Source organism: Hyaena hyaena, unplaced genomic scaffold, assembly GCF_003009895.1.
Source record: "Hyaena hyaena isolate Hyena2069 unplaced genomic scaffold, ASM300989v1 scaffold_23, whole genome shotgun sequence".
NCBI lineage: Eukaryota > Metazoa > Chordata > Mammalia > Carnivora > Hyaenidae > Hyaena > Hyaena hyaena.
In genome coordinates this window covers 3,006,240-3,026,531 of record NW_024080655.1, presented here as the reverse complement: position 1 = coordinate 3,026,531, position 20,292 = coordinate 3,006,240, and the positions used below count along the sequence as shown (strand labels likewise).

The window sequence follows — 20,292 nt, the reverse complement described above, 5'->3', positions numbered from 1 at the left end:
GCTGCCAGCCTGCACCCCAGCTGGAGGGGAGCCTACACACACATCCGGCGGAAGCGGGGGAGAGGAGGGGGGGAACCTGGGGAGGACTCGGAGGCCAGGGAAGGAGACAAAGAGCCACAGGACAGAAAGCGCTTTCTGGGACCACACCCTGATGGCTGGCATTACCAGCAAGGAGATTTAAACATCTCTCTGTTTAAACACTCTTTCTGTGAGCCATCTGTAGCGGCAGTGGCCTGGTCCTGACCCCAGTAAGGACCCTCAGTTCTTGTTCGGGGCTTTAACACTCTTTTACATCACTCCGCTCTCCCCTCTCTGGTGACGGCCCTGAGGATGGTGTGGTTGTCCCTCCTGACCCGGCTGGGGAGAGAGGCCGGGAGGGGCTGAGCGAACCGCCCCGGCTCTCAGGGCTGGCCAGGGGCACGGCAAGGCCTGCCACCGAGGCGTCTGATGCGCGCCGTGCTCCCACCCACTACGCCGCATCTCTCCCACCCGCCTGTCCTCCGAGGAGTAGTGGAAGGGGCCTCCGGCTAGGAGGAGGGTGTGGTGGTGGTGACAGGCAGGGTGCCCGGGTGCCTCCCGGCTCCCCAGCTGGGGGCCGGCAATTAGGAAGGAGGACCGCCCGCCCTGACGGTCATTTACCCACTTGTGCTTTGTGGGATATTCAACCCAAGGAATGTGGCGCCCCTGACCGAGCGTAAGAGGAAGCCCAAGTTCTCCAAGGAGGAGCTGGACATTCTGGTCACGGAGGTGACCCACCACGAAGCAGTTCTCTTTGGGAGGGAGACCATGCGGCTGTCCCATGCCGACAGGGACAAGATTTGGGAAGGCATAGCTCGGAAAATCACCTCCGTCAGCCAGGTGCCCCGCTCCGTCAAGGACATTAAGCACAGATGGGATGACATGAAACGGAGGACCAAGGACAAGCTGGCCTTCATGCAGCAGTCCCTGTCGGGCCCCGGGGCCGGGGGCCGGGCCCCCACCATCGTGCTCACTGCCCACGAGAGGGCCATTGAGTCGGCGCTGCTCACGGCCCGTTCCGGGCACAGCTTCCCCAGGGCGGAACTGGACGGCACCGACAGCCCCTCGACCAGCTGTGAGTACCACCTGCTCCCTCCCCGGGCTCCCCCTGCCCAGCCTCCTGCCCCCTGCTTCCCACCCCCCCCTACCCTTCCCTGGCCTTCTCCACTCTTCTGTCCCTCTCTGTCTTGTCCAGTCCTCCCATGCACCCTTCCCTCCTTCCCCCGCTCTGTCTTCTCCACCCCTTTCCGTTCATTCATTCTAGAATATTTCCTGACCTCAGTGCCAGGAGCCATGCTAGGAGCTGGGAAGACAGAGTTGTGTATAAAACCGACACCGGCCCCGATCTGGGCTAGACTCGTGGGAATAAACAAGCGTGGGCAAGGACAGTTGTAATAAGGGGATGACGGGCGAAGGCCGGAAGCGCTGAAAGCGCGGCTGACGACCTGGGCCACCTGCGCAGTGTCTTTGGGGCCCCACCCACGGGGGTTCCTGCTCTGCCGCCGCCCTCCTGAAATTTGCACTGCTTTTTGAACAAGGCGCCCTGCGTTCGAATTCTGCATTTGGCCCTGCCGGTTATGTGGCAGCTCTGCCTGAGAGCAAGGGGCCGGGTGAGCTGGCTGTCCTCGGGAGGAGGGGGGGCTGGGAGGGCCTCCCTGGAGTGACAGTCGCACTGACTTGCAAAGGGTGAGTAAGAGTTAACCAGGCCTCGGCGTGGGGCGCCGGGAGGGGAGCGGGGAGCCTCCAGGCTGGGAACTGCATGTACGAGGCCCCCGTGTCAGGAAGGCGCTTGGCACATTCCAGGACAGAGAAGGGAAGCCCAGTGTAGCAGGCGAGGGGGAGGGGGTGCGGGAGGAAGCCAGCCAAGTCCTCAGGGCCCAGGCCACGGGGAGGGGTGTGGGGGGGAAGATGAGCTCCTTCTCTCTCCCTTCCTAACCCTCTTTTATTTCTGTGTTCTGCTCTGTGCTTCTGTGCCCATTGCTCTCTGCCCTCTGCCTCTTTCTCCCCCTGCTAAGGCTCTCTCTCAGATCTGTCCATCTCACCAGGTCCCCTCCCGGCCCTTACCACCCCTGTGTCCCTCTCCAGCCCTTCTGCTGTATTCGCCTCTGCTTCCCGTGTCCCAGGATGGACTTGGATGCAGGGGCCTGTCGGCGGAATCTTCTGGCCCAGGAGGCCGTAGTTGGGGCTGTGGTTCCATCTAGGATTCCCCTGAACGGGGAGCAGTCGAGACCCTTCTGTGCTGGGGCTGCACCCCCCTCCGCCCTCACACACCCCCACCTCCCGCCCACAGTCCGAAAGGGAGTCCGGCCTATGGCAGACGGAGTAGGGCGGGAGGACTCCGGGGAAGTCCGCCGCTGGCCAGCGCGGGGAAGGTAGTTCACCAGGGCCGGGCCTTCCCTCCCGCGGCCCCCCGCTGTTGGATGGGGATTGCGCTCATTTCCTGTTTGGCTGGGGCCCCTGACAGGTGGCCATCCAGAGTCCGATCTTCAGGACTCGGAAAGGAACGGAGGTCGTCGACTCTGACTTGCTTGCTATGTAGACAAGGCAGCTAGGTTCCAGAAACAGAGGCGGCCCCCCAAGCTAGATTCAGAACAGGATGCCAGCCCAGGCCTGCCGGCTCCCTCAGAACCAGTGTTGCGCTAAGTTTCGGGGTGATCCCACCCAGTTAGGAGAAAGAGAAGGGGCCCTGGCAGCCAGTGCAGGCCTTCCGAAATCCTGCCCTGCTCTGTCTCCTCCATCTCCCTAAGACAGAAGGTAATGAGGTGACCAAATGTGACCTGGGCCGGGCCGGGGGCCCAGGACCCCTCCACCGCAGGCTTGGCCAGGCCCCCCTTTCCCAGCCGGTCGACCAGCTGTTACAGCACAAGGCCAGGGGTTCTGGAAGGAGGCCCTGGAAGGGGGGGTGGGGAGGACCATCTCCTCGCCCGCTCACTCCTTCCAGCCTTGCCACGCCAGGACGGGTGTCCTGGGACTCGGGGGGGGGGGGGGGGGGCTGGCAGCCATCCCACCAATACAGTTATGAGTCACCAGGTTCTTCTTGTGCGGTTCCACAGGGAGGCCCTGGGACCCTGGGGAGGCGCACGTACGTGTGTGTGTGTGTGTGTGTGTGTGTGTGTGCATGCGCGTGTGTGTCTGGGGACGAGAGGAATCTATCTTCTCGGTCGCCTCCCCCGGGGAGTGGTTCTGAATTTAGCCCCTCTGGTACAGACGGGGAACCTGTTTTTTATTCCTGCCGTGGGAATCAGCTCCTAACCTTGCTCACAAGAGAGGCAAGGCCTGGGTGCGCAGGGCCCGGCCGCTCCCAGTGACCGGCTGTCCGGGTGGGGTGCCCACAAGCCTCCGGACGCTCCAGGCGACAGCGCTGTATCTTCCCCAGGTGGCCCGCCTTGGGGGCCTCGGGGACACCAGGACCGGCTGCAGAGGTGGCTCTCCAGCCCCGTCCCTCTGCCTCCAGGCTACAGACTGCCCCTGGGGCCTCTCCCCTGTGACTTAAAGCTGCAGATTCCAGCCAGCCACAAGGTGGCCCAAGCGAGTCAGCCATAACTCCCAGTGCCTTTTGGCGGCTGGCACTCTGGGCTTTGCCAAGCTCCTTGGTGCCCGTTCTCTTCTTTAATTTTCTTGACAGCCCTGTTAGGCGGGCAGGAGCTGGGCAGGTAGACAGAGCGGCTGTGATCTTTGCTCTGAGGAAACCAAGTCCCAGAGAGACGAAGCGAGCCAGCAGGTTGACTTGCATCACGGGGCCTGTTGTCCCTGAGTCCCCTGACCCGGGCTCTCCCCCAAGAGAGCCGCTGTTCCCGCGAAAGGAAGGGGACCTGGGTAGTGCTCACCCTTGTCCCCGGGGACGGGTGCCTGGCCCGCACGCCCTCAGGGATTTGGGGAGCAGGTGTCTGTTTGTGGGTCGGTGGGGAGCAGGCATGTGCCTCATTAGGCTCGGGGGGGTGGCCAGGCGGGGGGAGTGTCAAGTGACTGGGAGGGTGGGGCCAAGCCCAGAGTCGCCCTGGTTCTCTCTGTTGTAATTATTTGCCCTTCTTTGTTTCTATTCTGCAAGATGACGAAGAGGAGGAGGCACCCGGGCCCTCAAGGCAGCCTCTGCGGGCGCCCCGGCAGCGCTCACCGGAGGAAGAGGCCCTCCGGGCCAGGCCTACCCTGCTCCGCTCCTCCTCCTCCTCAGACCAGTCCGAGATGGTGGGCCCCAAGCCGGAGGCCCTGTCCCGGCCCTCGCCGCAGGCCCAGGCCGCCTGCAGGACCCCTCGGCTGCACCCCAGCCCGCCCGGCGCGGGCCTCGACTGGCAGCTCCTCCGAGCCCACGCCCAGCAGACTGAGGTGCTCCAGCAGCTCTGCCAGGAGCTGGTGGCCGTGCACCGGGACATGGCGACCAGTATGCACACCATCGGCCAGACCATGGCAGAGCTGGCCAGCCGCGTCGGCCAGATGTGCCAGACGCTGACGGAGATCCGAGACGGGGTTCAGGCGGCTCAGCGGGGGCCGGACGGGGGAGCCCCCACGGGCTCCACCCCTCAGCTCGAGGCGCCCCCGGCAGAGCCCCCGCGGGCTCCCCCCGCACCTGCCCCTGCACGGACTACCAGGTCTCGGAAGAGAAAGCACAACTTCTGACCCGGCCAGTCGGCAGTAGGAGGAAGCGAGACAGAGGACGGGTGCCTGGCCTCGACACAGAAGCCAGTCTCTCGCGTCCAGGACCAGTGACCCTTATAGGAGGCAGGGGAGACCACCGCTACCTCCTTCCCAAGTGCAGGCCAGCTGCCCCGGGGTCCACCAGAGTGTGTGTGGAGCCCTGCCCCCCATCTTCGGCAGATGCCGAAGATAGCGACCTGCTTGATGCCTGCTTGCCCTGGGGCGGCAGCCTCCTCTCCGTCTGCACCAGCCGCAGCCCTGCGGGGAAGAGGGTAGCAAGAGCTGGGGAGCATCCGAATGGAATCCTGCTTGCCAACCACATCTGCCTCCCACGCCCTGATTCTGCTGCTTCCGAAGGGGGCGAAGCTGGAGGATGGGCAGGGGGGGGCTCAGCCCTTCCAGGAGGGGCCTGCCCTCCCCTTCCCCAGGGCTCCAAGCGCGGCGGGTGGTGCCCCTGCCTTGACCTTCCGCTTGCCCTTGCGGTGCGTGTGCTCAGCTGCTGTGCTTGCCTTTTGTGGAATGGGGAGAAGAAGGGGATGGCGTCCGAGGAAGGAGAAGACGCCCTGGAGTTCTTAGAGAGAGCGCCTTATGCTTTCCCTGCGTCCGCAGGTGTGTGATCTCAGTGGGTTCTCAGGAGAGGCAGCGAGCCGGTATCGGTATTGTTGTCACTATTATTACCGCCACCATTTGCATTTCATGGGTGACCAGTGACACAACAGTTAGTCTGGGGGGCAGGGGCGGGAGGGGGACCAGGACTGGAAGGCAGGTCTGCCGGTTTGTCCAGCTCCCCTGTCAGAGGCCAGATAGGGAGTCGGGGGAGGGGTCCCGCTCCTTGCCCGGCCTGGGACTGGCTCTCCTGGGTGCCGGTGAGAGGGCGGTGTCTAGGAGGTGAGTGCCCCCACCCCGCCCTGGCGCTGAGGCTAACAGCCAGGGGGCGCCGGGGAGCGGCGGGGCCCAAGCCTCAGCACCCCCAAGGTGTCTCCTCTCTGGCGTCTAAGAGAACCCAGCAAGGCTCCCATGCCGTCCGAGTTCCAGCATGTCTCGCCTCTGCTTGCTTGGGCTGCAAATGCATTAGCTACACACATCTCTAGCTTCGTGTTTCGTCTCGGAGTGTGGGGAGAGAGCCGGGGTCCTCGAGTGGGGGAGGGAGGTGGGGAGGCGGCCGCAAGCTTAGCTCTGACCCAGGTGTAGCTCGGCTCTGTGTCCTCCTTGCTCCCTGGCCTGAGGCTGACCCTGTCTCCTGCCTCCCCCCCAGCCCTCCATCTCCCCCATGTCTGCCCCCTAGAGCCCTAGTGGGGGCTGGGAGGACGGCTCTACCCAGTGCCTGCTGTGGCTGGTCCCAGAGTGCTGCTTCTAAACCCAGACCAAGCTTTGTCCCGGGGAGAGCACATGGAGGGCAGCCACCAGGTCCCTGTGTCCTCAGCTCCATCGCCCCCCTCTCTGATTCTCTGGGGGCTCCTGCCACCCTGTACGAAACGCTCCCCCCGCCCCCCAGTCTGACAGCCCAGTGGCTTGAATATTGCCTGGCATCCCCCTGCCCTCCCAATGCTGGAGTCAAAGATTGCCTTCCCAAGTACTTTTGTTAAGACGGCAATAAAAAGAAATTGATCTCACACTTGGAACACACCCAGTCTCCAGGATCTTTCTTTGGTGTATATTCTTTCTTCGCTTCCTGTGAAAACCTCAAGGCCCCCAGAGCAGGGGTTAGATGATGGAGGGAAAGCATGCTGGCCACAGGGGCCCCAGGGCCCCTGCCGTTTCCCGGACTCCGGAAGCACTCAGATGCCCCATATCGGGCACCAGGCTGGCCCTCAGAGGAAGAGAAAGGGACCGATGAGCTGAGCGAGATGAAACAGCCACTCTGAAACCCCTGAGCTGTATTTAACGTCTCCGCACAGCAAAAGCAAGATGCTGCTAAGCGAATTTTACCTTTTGTTCCCTAAAAGAAGCTAGGGGCCCTGGGGGTAAAAAATCACTATTTCTGGCAGGAGACTCCGGAAGGTCAGGGGCTATCCATTCGCCAGTGTACTTCACTCTGAGGCGTGACCTTTTTTTTCCTCTGGACAGCTCCCCACAGATCCTAGCATCTGTCTATCTATCACAGGCCAGACCCTACCCACAGAGATCTGAGGCTTTCAAAGTAACCAGAGGGGCTCCTATGGGTCCCTTTGGGAGTCTCCTTAGAAGAGGAGAAGGGGCCTCCTAACCTGTGCATTGCCCTGGCTTACTGCCAGTCACACGGAGAGGTTCTCCCAAGCAGGAAACCCCTATGTCCTGACCAGCGATCTGTCCCCGCTCCAGAAGGTTCCAGCCTGCCTTTGACCTCTTGGAACCTAGGTTCTCCTGTTCTTGGCCGAAAAGCTTGGGCATGGGAATCAAAGTTACTCGATTTCCACAAGAGGCAAAGATACTGTGAAACCCAGCCCGCGATCTTCTCCAGCAAGGTGTAGGTACTGGCTGGCCCTTCCCTCTGGTCCTGGGGAGGGAAGGGATCAAGTTGGGGACAGAGAGATGGAGAGCCTGTGAACTTCCGATGAAATTTTGTTAGGTCCTTTTTATTGGCTTCAGTGAGGATTGTGGGTCGAGCACACCAAAACAGGAAGGTGGAACAGAGGCCAGTGGATGGAAGGGAATGGGTGGCCCATTTCAGCTTGAGATAGCGAAGTCCCACCCTAAGAGTCCGAGGCCTCCGGCAGCATTAAAGGCTGGCTGGGTGATGTTCTGTCAGAGTTCGGTGACCATCTGGTGGGTGGATGAATGACCCAAAGATGCGCCCAGCTCAGAGACCTAAATGCATGGGAGAAAACAGAATCCCGCCTCTTCTTGGTCAGTCTTTCCCATTCCTGCCTCCATGGTTGGCACATCTTCCTCTCCATCAGAGATATACCCGCTGAGCAGGAATGTCTGAGCCCGGGATGCCCCGTGGGTTATTGTCTCTCTTCGGTTGAAACCGATAGTCATTTCCCGTCCCAGCTAGAAAAATCTGGTGCATCTGATAAGGCACTGAGGGTGAGGTCTAAGAAGTGCTGCCTTAGTGCCTATCTACCCAATACCCAAAGTCAGTGAGGAGTTCGGAATGAAAACAATCCATTATCATCACGAAGAGTTTAGGCCAGAGCACAGCTCTCCACCACCACTGCTACCACCCACCCCCTCGATTGCTTCAATGGTTGTCACCCCTGTGGGTCTGATTTAAAAAGCTATCAGGTGACCCCTCGCATGTGTAGAGTGGCCTGTGCTGGCCATTTTCCACCCTCCTGACATATGCTGTGCCTTCTCTCCAACGAGGTAGTGACCTCAACAGATACAGGGATTTTCACTAGAAAATTTTCTCTAGAAGCTGTGTCTTCCAGAAAGGGCCCTTGGTGATCTGCAGCCATGAAATGGGACATGAAGGGATTGTTGTGTGGAAACCGAAGGATTCTGAGAGTGGATTAAACCATGGGACGTTATTGCAAAATACTTAAAAGAGAGAGTTCTCATCCCACAGTACTGGTGTTGGGATTTAGCTGGCTCCATTAAACATCTTGGGGGAGTGGGTTGTTACCATTCACTGAGAGTTGCCATCTATATTATATTTCAAATGCCAAGTTTTAAAATGACCGAATGTGACCAGATGCTGAACAAATTTTGATCTGTCTTGAAAGACTGTGATTGATGCAGAGATTTGGGGGCTCTTGTTCCAAACCTCGATCCTTGTTGGGCAGGAAACCACCAGGAGGTAGAAAGGGAAATGGACCTGAATCTTTCTAAACCTTCGGACCTAGTCTAGAAGTTGCTCTTTTGAATAAGTCCCTGATGGTTACGTGTTCCTCATCTCTTTCTCTCCTAACGTTGAGCGCCAGAGGAGGTAATGCTAGCTCTTAGAGACTGATGATTGTTTATACCCCCAAAACCAGAGAAGAAGTGTATCTTTCCTTGTGCTCTGTGATGGAAGTGATTCTTGTGAGGCAAAAGATGAATGAGCAGTTTGCCTTTGGAATCCGGGAGTAGGAAAGTTTGGATCTACCCCAGTTCTGTTCCCTGCTAACCACACGTTTGATTAATTTTGGAATGTCAAACCCCAGGCTCTCACTAAATTGGGGACTGGAAAATATTTTGCACGTTCAGAAGGAATCGCAGATCTGGGGCAAAGCGGACCCCGGACTGCTGGAATGCTGCAGCTCAGAAGCATCCATCTGGAAAGACTTCCCTGGGCCAGGGGTCCTCTTTTCCTTCCCCCAAGTTCTTGGTTAGCAGCGTGACTAGGCGTCACGGATATCACAGTACTGACTTCACAGCTCAGGGAGACCAGCGCTCATGTTCGATGCTGCCAAGCACGCAGATGCATTGACTTAGTTTCTGGACACAAGCACGTTCTGGGGATCTAAGCGCCACACACCCTGTGTGGCCCCCACACCCCTAGGATACGTGCTGCAGCCTGTTGCCAGGTAGATTGGTCCCTGGACTCTGGTGGTCCCCATTATAAGGTCACAGCCTCCTCCAGGGCGGAGGAGAACAGAGTACAGGGGACTCTCTGTGACAAGGGGCAGGATGTGCTCTCAGGTGCTATGCTGAGGGGCCAGGAATGTAGATTCACGATGCAGCCGGCCATGGAGATGGCCACTGGGACCGGAAGTGGAGTTTGTGTGTCTTGTCTTAGGGGGTGGAAGAGGGGTAACTGTAATACTTGCCTACTAAGGACAACCTGGAAAATACAGAAAAACTGATAAAGCAGATCCACCTATAATGGACAATCACTGTTACAACATTGGTATATTTCCTTCAAGTCATTTACTGAGGCTTGTTTTTAAAGCATGATGGGAACCATAGCCTAAAGAGCTTGTTCTCACTCTGCATTCTATCAGGACATGCTCCCCTGTCATGAAAGATCGTCTGAAACCACTGTGCTATAAGGTGGGCCACAATTCCATCGTACGAACCTGCCACGGTTCACTACTAAACCGTTTCTCCGGTATTCGGCGTTTCCATGTCTTTGCTCTTGCATTATCGTGACCGATGATATAGCCAGGGCGGTGGTATGCCAGGTTTGTCGACTTGGTCTGCATCTTATCATCCTTTTGGAAATTTTTCCAAAATGGTGACAACACACAGATCATAAAATTTGTTTTTTAAAGTATGCGGTTCAGCGGCGTTAATTTCATGCACGTTGCACAGTCTCACCAACTGTCTCCAAGACTCTTTTCCTCTTCCCCCATTGACACTATATTCCCATGAAACATGAACTCTCCATGCCCCCCTCTCTACCCTGGCCCCTGGCAACACCCCGCCCCAGGTCCTCCTTTCTGTCTCTATGAATTTGACCGTTCCTGCAAGTACCTCATATAAATGGAATCCTACCGTATTTGTCCTTTCGTGATTGGCTTGTTTCCCTTAGTGTATGTCTTCAAGGTTCCTTCGTGGTATAGCATATAGCAGAATTCCCTTCCTTTTGAAAGCCCAGTAATAGCCATTGTCTGTGTATTCCCCGTTCCGTTTATCCGCTTATCCATCAGTGGACACTTGGTGGCTCCCACCTGCTGACTGTTGTGAATAATGGTGCTGTGAACGTGGGTGTACGAATACCAGTCCGTGTTGCCAATTTGTTTCCCAAAGGCTTGTGCTAATTTATTCTCCACCATTCGTCTGGGAGACGCTTTTCTCGCCAATGTGGGTATTATCGTTAAAAAGAGAGAGAGGGAGACAGGGAGAGGCGTCTGCGCCAATGAGACGATGGGCTACTTGCTGTTTCTTTTCTTATTAGTGAGGCTGGATACTTGTTCATTATCCATTTGGGGTTTTTCCCAGGAATTATTGCGCACCCCGGACTGCTCCAAATTCAGTTCTTTGGGCGATGCCAGTCAGTCCGACTTTGATTTCTAGCCTGGCTTTTGAGACAAATCGTGGCATAAGGAAAAGAAGTTTATTTTTTATGATGAATTTCCTGGATGCCCGCATGGCACGGATCCTTAAGCCTCCAGATAGTTTCCTCTTGTCCTTTTGATCTATCCGCCTCTGCTTCTCTGGAGGTGTTACATCATCTCAGCTTTGGAAGGGGGCAGGTTGGATGTTGGAAATGTCATTTCAGGGAGATGGGGTAAGGGCGAGATTCTGAGGGTTTGGCAGAACTTTAAAGGTTATCTGGGCATGGCTGAGTTGGTGCTTTACGTGCCCACATAGGAGCCGTGAGATCTTGTGGGAAAATCACAGACCTCAAAGCTCCATCTCCCATTTATTCACTGTGTGACCTCAAGCAAGTCACTTAGCTTCTCTGAGTCTTAGTTTCCTTACCTTCAAATAACTTAGATTAGTCAGTCATCACTTAATCTTCTCTTGTCTCTTATTTACCTTCCTCTTCTGTCCACATGGGACACTCGCTTTTTAAAGACATTGATCTTTAGCATTGGTTAACTGACCTTTTGGGCACTCTTGTCACGTGGGTTCTTTCTTCTAGGCTTTGTGAAATCCTGGAGACAGCCCAAGAATCCCACACTTAACTGCCATCAGAGGCCTGCAGGTGTCTGGGAATCCCTGCGGTTAAAATTTGGTGAAGAGCAAAGGAATGACGCGATCTTTCAGTTCTGTCGTCATTTTTGTATCTGGTGTTGAATTTTATATTTACCAGTACGTGGGAGGTCGGCAGGGCGGCTGTCATTTCTAGTCTCAGAAAACGGCGATCCTCAGAGGCTCAGAGACTTGCTTGGGGTCACACGAAACCGTGACGTTGAGATGAGGAACCGGCTCTGGCCGGGTCCCGACCCCAGACAGGCGGCCGTCCTCCGACTTTGGCGCACGGCCCTTGCTCGCGGACCTCCGACCTCCCGCGCCTGCGCGGCACGGTGCCCCACCGAGTGGCCCGCGCCTTCTCACCTGTCCCCCTCGCCCCCAGGTACGTGGTCATCTCCCGGGAAGAGAGGGAGCAGAACCTGCTGGCCTTCCAGCACAGCGAGCGCATCTACTTCCGCGCGCGCCGGGACATCCGGCCGGGGGAGCGGCTCCGGGTCTGGTACAGCGAGGACTACATGAAGCGTCTACACAGCATGTCCCAGGAGACTATCCACCGCAATCTGGCCCGAGGTGAGTGCCCACCGGAGGCGGGCTCCGGGAGCTTCCTTCCCGCGAAGACCGCTGGGAAATGCAGTGCGGCGGCAGTGGGGAGACCCGGAGGGACGCGGGGGTCGAGGCGTGGGGCGGGGGGTGGGCATGGGACGGGCCGCCTGCGAGCAGCAGCTCCGGGCAGGACAGCGGTCGCTCCAGCTCCAGGGGACACGCCCGGTACAGACATTTGAGAGGATCCAGGAGAGAGAACAAGGCCCCGAAGCCAAGCACATAAGTTCAATCAGAATTGACCCTCTTCCTCCACCTCTCAATGATGGGAAGACGCTATGTCTCAGCAATAGCTGACATTTACTAAGCACTTACTCCTTGCAGAGCATTCGTTCTGCAGGGTCCACATGGTCATCACAACACCTACCTCTAAGTGCACTGTGGGCATGAGCTGGGGAATATACACGACACATTTAGAACAACGCCCACCTTTACCATTGTAAGCCCTCAATTGTCACTTTAGAAAAAAAATTTTTTACTCTTATCTTTGAGAGAGAGAGACAGCACGAGCGGGGGAGGGGCAGAGAGAGAGGGAGACACAGAATCCGAAGCAGGCTCCAAGCTCTCAGCTGTCAGCACAGAGCCCGATGCGGGGCTCGACCCCACCAACCATGAGATCATGACCTGAGCCGAAGTCGGATGCTCAACTGAGCCACCCAGGCGCCCCTGTAAACTTTTAATTCTAATGCTTGATCCCATGTGGCTTATCATCCGCAGCTTACAAATGTAGAAACTAAGCATCGGATGTAAATAGGACTGGCCCAGGGTCACATGGCTGTGGGGGAGGGGCGGTGCTGGGTTTCTCATCCACATCTGTGTAACGTCTTAGTCCAAGGTCTATGCTCTAACCCATGGTGTTATACACGACCTCTCAGACCAAACTTGTTTCTTCCCAGCTTCCTCCTGGTCTCATTCCTGAAAGTCCTAATAACACATGTGCATGAACAATCTCTGTTAGAAGACAGTTGGAGGGAGGTGGGAAGGTGACCTTAGGTGTGGCTGGTGGCCTGGGGGTGAGATGTCCATCAGCTCCATTTAATTGAGTCCTTTGAAAGTGGCTTAAAATACTCCCCAGCCCCTAGCTGTTTGCCTGTCTATCCCGTCCTCAGCCTGAGCCTAGGCAAACTGGTGAATCCGCACTTTCTTTCAAGGGGACCTTCCTTGCACTGAAAAAACATTCAAATACCCAGAGTCCATCTGGTCTCAGGAACCAGGGCTGTACCCAAGCCCCACGCTATCACGTTCCTGACCAACCTACTTACTAGAAATAAATCTTCATATGGAAGATGAGTGGAGAAGATGAAAAGGGGGTGGGGTGGCCCATTGCAGTTAAGCTATGTTGATTTTTTAAGTTTACTTATTTATTTAGAGAGAGAGAGAGCACTCACAGAGAGGGGCAGAGAGAGAGGGAGAGGATCCCAAGCAGGCTCGTGCTGAGCCCAACACAGGGCTTGATCTCATGACCGTGAGACCATGACTTGAGCCAAAATCAAGAGTCGGACGCCCAACCAACTGAGCCACCCAGGGGGCCCCGAAAGCTATTTTTAAAACCCAAACAGAACAAAGCAGATTGTGGACATTGAGTGTACAGCTGCTGCCTGACTTGGTAAAAGGTAACTGTGATCGGATGGGCAGTGAGGAGGCCCCACAGACATCCTCATCTGTTGTCTCTTTGTAACCGGGGGCTGGCCACATGCCCACCTCACTCGGGAAGGTGTGTTTCTATGATGAGATTCACGCGGTTTCCATCCGGCCTCTGAAGACGCCTTGTGTAAACGTGCCTGACACACAGTAGGTGCTCAGTACATCTTTGCTGAATGGATAAAAGAAGACACGAATGAAGATGGCCAAGAAGTCTACAAAAGAATCCTATCACCAGAAGAAAAGAAAACCAAGAGAAGTCATATCTGAGGACACAGATTCCATCCCTTGGCCATAATCTTCTTAAACTCTTCTGGATTTGTAACGTCCTTCTTCCCCCGCCCAGCCCCCACCCCCAGAGTCTTCTCCAAAGCACCTCATGCTGCAGTCATGCTCAGAGAGCCCTGAGACCCAAGGGGATTGCTCGGAGAACGGAGTGAGCTTTCAGGAGTGGTGCAAAGGAGGCGTGGCAGAGAGGCTTCAAATGAGATACATGAAGATTTGTGAAGATACAGGAAGAAGGAGTGTCTATTCCTGGCCAGGCTGAGCGGTAGGAAACAGGAAGGAGACTGAAAGGCACCATGGGGCCGGGCCAGAGCAGTGGGTGGGCTCGATCCCAAAGCCCTTGGGAGCAGTCGTGAGCTCAGTGACCTTTAGATGCATAGATGTGTCTGGAGCCTGCTGCTTTGGCAGACTCTGAATACAGTCAGTGGCATCTTAGATGGGCATGCCAGCCCCGCTCTGGAAAGGGCATCCCTACACTCAGTCGCTGAAGGTCTCGCATGGAAGGAAGTTTCTTTGTAATTGGAGGCTGGAGCCCTGAGAAGGGCCAGAGCGTGAATTACTAGTCTTCCTTAAGTAGGGACGTTAACTGAAGCCCAGAACTGCTTCCTGAACACAGTGGAAAAAGTATGCCTTTGTGGTTCTCTTTTAAGAACGGGATGCATCAAATATGTGTATTCAAAAAACCTTATGTTATTTGATCTACCTTGAGTCACTGGTTCACTTTGTGGTGCTTTCCCCTATATTTTACGGTGGCTTTGAAATCAGTTTCATAACGCTGAAAGGTCTTTTTCGCCCTTCAGATTTTTCTGAACGCCTTGAGTCTTAAGAAGTCTCCCACTCATCCTAGGAAATTTGAATGACCTTGTCTTTAAGCAGAGAGGCGTGAGGACTCTCTGGCCAAGAGGCCTTGACCCCCTGACATCCTCAGCTGTTTGCTGCCCGATCAGTCTATGAGAAGTGAAAGTGTGGCCCTTGATGTTTAGAGATTCTAAACGGGCAAGTGTCGTATCTGACCCGTAATGCAAACGTGTTGCGTTTTTACCAAGTGTTCATCTCCCTACTCTTCAGAAGTGACAGCAATGTAGGCTGTGAGGATCACCTGACATCCAGGGGCCTTGAACGTAAGGTTGCCATTCAGGCATTCATGTGAGGATGGAAGAGAGGCGTTCTGACTAGGTCACCCCCTTCTGTGGTGTTACCTCTAGGAAACCTGCATGCAAAAATGGGCCAGGGCACGGCACCCCTTGCCAGCTGCAGGAAGCCAGGGCTCGGTCATTGCATGGAACTTCTGGATTGTTCACAGAGATCCTCTGGCCTTCGCGCAGAGGTTTTTAGCAAACGCACTTTTTGGAAACCCAACTGTGACATATATTCAGGTCACGTCATTACCCAGAGTCGTCTCCCGGGGCCCCACCTTTATCTAGGAAGCCTTTGAGATTTCCCAGCTCCACAGGCTGCCGCCAGGACCTTCTGAGGGTCCCCTTTAGCGCCTGCACCCCAGGGGAGCGCACGCCCTTTCTATAGCAATTTATGAAGCTGTGTCGGTCGTTTCAAAGAATCGGGCTAAAATTATTGTTGGGAGCTCAGCCACGTCTTTGAAGGCAGTCGCATGATGGAAAGAGCTAGAAAAGGGAACGTTCTTTGTACCATGAGGTAAGGAGACACAGCTGTATTTCAAGAACGCTTTGGGTCGGCATGGCCACGCCCCTCTTTATCGTGCTGGAGGCCACCGGCCCGGGAGCCGTCAGCCACTGTGAGGGCCCCCATCTTCCCTTTCCTTCCTGCCTCGGTTGTGGGAGGAACCACAGATGTTCAGGTCACACTCTCTTCCGTGCACCTCATCTCCTGATCTCTGGGCGAGTTAGGAAGGATGCTTGCTGTGGGTCAGACTTGGCCCCTGCGGGGCCGGCTCGGGGCAACCAGGGAGCAGGAAGGAGAGGACTCCGTGTTCCGTGTGTACCTTTTACCAAGTCGAAGCAGCCATCTTCCAACTGTCAGGACTGGACTAGAAGCCTGGAGGGCAGGGGCCCACGAGAACTGAGCTCTGAGGGCCGCCCCCACGCACGCTGCTTGATCGCTGGGGTGTCGTCTTCTAGAGAGACTGAACTTCCAGCCACCCTCCCCCATGGCATTCTCTCAACTTCCAGATGCACCCCTTATATGCATAAGTCTCCCTTGAAGTGGCCTTTTTAAAGAATGCTTCCCACTTGTGGGGGGTCCCACGCTAGACCCTGTGATGCCCTGAGTGCCCCGCCTCTCCCTTTTTTGTCACACCTGCCCCACAAGGCCAGATGCAGAGGGACCTGTCCGCTGACTTTCCCGGTAGGAGCCCCTGCCTGGTTTTCTGTTGGTTTCTCCACTTTGGGGCTTTTCCCCACTTCCTCACACCCTGGTTTTCCTTCCTAGGAGAGAAGAGGTTGCAGAGGGAGAAGTCTGAGCAGGCTCTGGATAACCTAGAAGACCTGAGGGGGCCCCTTCAGCTCCCCGTGTTGAGACAGGGCAAAAGTCCCTACAAGCGTGGCTTTGACGAGGGGGACGCGCACCCCCAGGCCAAGAAGAAGAAGATTGACCTCATTTTCAAGGACGTGCTGGAGGCGTCCCTGGAGTCTGCCAAGGCGGAAGCGCACCAGCTGGCGCTGAGCACCTCCCTGGTCATCCGGAAAGTCCCCAAGTACCAGGACGATGCCTACGGTCGCTGCGCCATGACCGTGTCCCATGGCGTGCCGAATGTCAGCCGGACACAGGCGGAAGGAGACCGCAAGATCCCCCAGGGGGCCTCCAAGGAGCCGGCCGCGTTGGAGGACGAAGAGGAAGAGCCATCGTCCTTCAAGGCTGACAGCCCCGCCGAGGCCTCCCTTGCATCCGACCCTCACGAGCTCCCCACCACCTCCTTTTGCCCTAACTGTATTCGCCTCAAGAAGAAGGTCCGGGAGCTCCAGGCCGAACTAGATATGCTTAAGTCCGGGAAGCTTCCTGAACCCCCTGTTCAGGCCCTGGAGCTCCCAGAGCTCTCGGACCCCGCAGGTAAGTTGGCGTGTGGATGAGACAGAGGCCGGAGGGAAGGGTGCCCGGCGGGCAGGGCCCTGTGAGGGCGGTGAGGAGTGCCAGGCAGGGGGCGGGCTCCGGCCCGCAGGTACCTGCCCGGGACAGGCTGCTTCTCAGCCCCAGCTGGACGCCCCATGTCACACCCTTGTATCCTCCCCATCAATAAAGGAAGTTCCACTGCAGGAGGGGTGTGTGCTTTGTTCTTGACCTGCTGCCTTTCTCTAGTGGTTCCCCTGCCGTCTCAGCCCCATGGCAACTTCTAAAGCCGATCTCCCTGTCTCCCCAGTCCCAAGCAGGGCGTCCCGTCGAGGGGGTGGGGGGGCTTCTTGAACTCAGTCCCAGAACACAGCCTCTTTCTTCTGTTCCCAAATTGCTCTTCTGCCGCACACAGTCCTGTCCCCCTTCCCCTGCCCAGAGTTCTAGAAGGATCCGGATATAGGTAGGGCGTGCGGCCACATGCCGTGGTGCTTTTCTGTTGGCTGCTCGGATCGTTAGAATTGGTCGACCACCAGGAAGGGTTTTTTTCAGAACACAGCTGCAGCTGAGTCCGGCGTTTACATAGCATTTCCTATTTTAACCTCATCCCTCAGCAGCGCAGAGCGAGGTGTCTCAGATATTCAAAGCATGCGTCTTAACCAAACTGCGTTCTGATCCTGAAATAGCCTGGGGCTATGGCAGCTGCTTTCCTGAGAGGGAAGCTGCTGAGATGCACAAGCCCCAGGTCCTCGCTGGGCGGGGGGCCGGGAGAGGGGAAGGGGGGGGTCTTGGGAACACTCGACGGGCTTTGTTCTCTCCTCAGGTCTGCCGCTCAGTTGATGGGGAAGATATTCGATCCCTTGGGTGCCCACTAGTGGAGGGTGAGAGCGGGCAGGCTGGTGGCGCAGGGCCGGCCCCCAGGGCCGACCCCCAGACAGGAGAGGTCACACGCGGGTTAACAAGAGCGCTTCTTATGAGACAGATTCTAGGGCCGGGGTCCAGAATGCGTCGTAGGAATTGGCCCGTGTGTGACCCGGCGTGCCACCTTTGGGACGGCGTTCCTGCCCATGTCGGAGGAGCCTGGGGTTTCCGCCACCGGGTCTTCAAACGTCTCCTTCCTGTTTGTCTTGCAGCCTCCGAGAGCCTGGTGTCCGGCCCCGCCGTCATGGAGGACGATGACCAGGAGGTGGACTCCGCCGACGAGTCCGTCTCCAACGACATGCTGGCCGCCGCCGACGAGCCCTCCAAGATGTCCTCGGCCGCCGGGCGCCGCATCCGGCGCTTTAAGCAGGAGTGGCTCAAGAAGTTCTGGTTCCTGCGCTACTCCCCGACCCTCAACGAGATGTGGTGCCACGTGTGCCGCCAGTACACGGTGCAGTCGTCGCGCACGTCGGCCTTCATCATCGGCTCCAAGCAGTTCAAGATCCACACCATCAAGCTGCACAGCCAGAGCAACCTGCACAAGAAGTGTCTGCAGCTGTACAAGCTGCGCATGCACCCCGAGAAGACGGAGGAGATGTGCCGCAACATGACGCTGCTTTTCAACACCGCCTACCACCTGGCCTTCGAGGGCCGGCCCTATCTGGACTTCCGGCCCCTGGCCGAGCTCCTGCGGAAGTGCGAGCTCAAGGTGGTGGACCAGTACATGAACGAAGGCGACTGCCAGGTCCTCATCCACCACATCGCCCGCGCGCTGCGGGAGGACCTGGTGGAGCGCCTCCGCCAGTCGCCCTGCCTCAGCGTCATCCTGGACGGCCAGAGCGACGACCTGCTGGCCGACACGGTGGCCGTCTACGTCCAGTACGCCAGCGGCGACGGGCCCCCGGCCACCGAGTTCCTGTCCCTGCAGGAGCTGGGCTTCTCGGGCACGGAGAGCTACCTGCAGGCCCTCGACCGGGCCTTTTCCGCGCTGGGCATCCGGCTGCAGGACGAGAAGCCGACCGTCGGCCTGGGCATAGACGGGGCCAACGTCACGGCCAGCCTGCGTGCCAGCATGTTCATGACGATCCGCAAGACGCTGCCCTGGTTGCTGTGCCTGCCCTTCATGGTGCACCGGCCGCACTTGGAGGTCCTGGACGCCATCAGCGGGAAGGAGCTCCCCTGCCTGGAGGAGCTGGAGAACAACCTGAAGCAGCTGCTGAGCTTCTACCGCTACTCGCCGCGCCTCCTGTGCGAGCTGCGGTCCACGGCCTCCACCCTGTGTGAGGAGACCGAGTTCCTGGGGGACATCCGCGCCGTGCGGTGGATCATCGGGGAGCAGAACGTCCTCAACGCGCTCATCAAAGACTACCTGGAGGTGGTGGCCCACCTCAAGGACGTCAGCAGCCAGACCCAGCGAGCGGACGCGTCGGCCATCGCGCTGGCGCTGTTGCAATTCCTCATGGACTACCAGTCCGTCAAGCTCATCTACTTTCTCCTGGACGTCATCGCCGTGCTCTCGCGCCTGGCCTACGTCTTCCAGGGCGAGTACCTCCTGGTGTCCCAGGTGGACGACAAGATCGAGGAGGCCATCCAGGAGATCAGCCGGCTGGCCGACTCCCCCGGCGAGTACCTCCAGGAGTTCGAGGAGAACTTTCGGGAGAGCTTCAACGGCGTCGCCATGAAGAACCTCAGGGTGGCCGAAGCCAAGTTTCAGTCCGTCAGGGAGAAGATCTGCCAGAAGACCCAGGTGATCCTGGCTCAGAGGTTCGACTCCCGCAGCCGGATCTTCGTGAAAGCCTGCCAGGTGTTCGACCTGGCCGCCTGGCCCCGGAGCAGTGAGGAGCTGGTGAGCTACGGCAAGGAGGACATGGTGCAGATATTCGACCACCTGGAGGCCATCCCCGCCTTCTCCCGGGACGTCTGCAGGGAGGGGCAGGACCCCCGGGGCAGTCTGCTGATGGAGTGGCGGGACCTCAAGGCTGACTACTACGCCAAGAACGGCTTCAAAGACCTGATTGGCCACGTCTGCAAGTACAAACAGAGGTTCCCACTCTTGAACAAGATCATCCAGGTCCTCAAAGTGCTCCCCACTTCCACCGCCTGCTGTGAGAAAGGCCGCAACGCGCTGCAGCGAGTTCGCAAAAACCACCGCTCCCGCCTGACCCTGGAGCAGCTCAGCGACCTGTTGACAATCGCCGTGAACGGCCCGCCCATCGCCAGCTTCGATGCCAAGCGGGCCCTGGACAGCTGGTTCGAGGAGAAGTCTGGCAACAGTTACGCGCTGTCGGCCGAGGTCCTCAGCAGGATGTCGGCACTAGAACAGAAGCCCGTGCTGCAGACCGTGGACCACGGGTCAGAGTTCTACCCGGACATCTAGGAGGCCGGCGTCCCAGAGTTCACTAAGCTGTTGAATATTTTTTTAATCTATACTCATAAGCTTTGATATATTATATAAATATATATTATATTATATATATATAAATATATATATATAAATCCACACTGAAAATTTTTAAAAACCAAGGTGACACACCCACCAGAAGCCACTGGGAGCTTTCACGGAGAAATGACGTTGGAAACGGACTCTTGTCTACAAGGTCTGGCGGCCGAAATACACTTGGCGACGGTTTTCACTCACAGAAGCCTGTGCCGGGGCCACAGCGTTCCCACCTGCCAGCCAACCCACAG

The 20,292-nt window shown here is 57.1% G+C and overlaps 1 protein-coding gene across 3 annotated transcripts in view; it reads left to right on the top strand.

The window, feature by feature from the left end:
- PRDM11 (PR/SET domain 11) overlaps positions 1–20,018 on the top strand; it is a 47,698-nt gene extending 27,680 nt beyond the window's left edge. For 2 of the 3 annotated variants that reach the window (XM_039226944.1, XM_039226943.1), the window contains exons 6-7: positions 672–1,093; positions 4,067–6,276. In XM_039226944.1, the coding sequence (XP_039082875.1) occupies positions 672–1,093; positions 4,067–4,632 (988 nt within the window). In that variant the 3' untranslated portion in view covers positions 4,633–6,276. Of the gene's footprint in view, positions 1–671; positions 1,094–4,066; positions 6,277–11,518; positions 11,707–16,068; positions 16,687–17,816 lie in introns of those variants that run through there. The other variant, XM_039226945.1, reaches the window with a different exon arrangement.
- Positions 20,019–20,292: the final 274 nt, after the last annotated feature.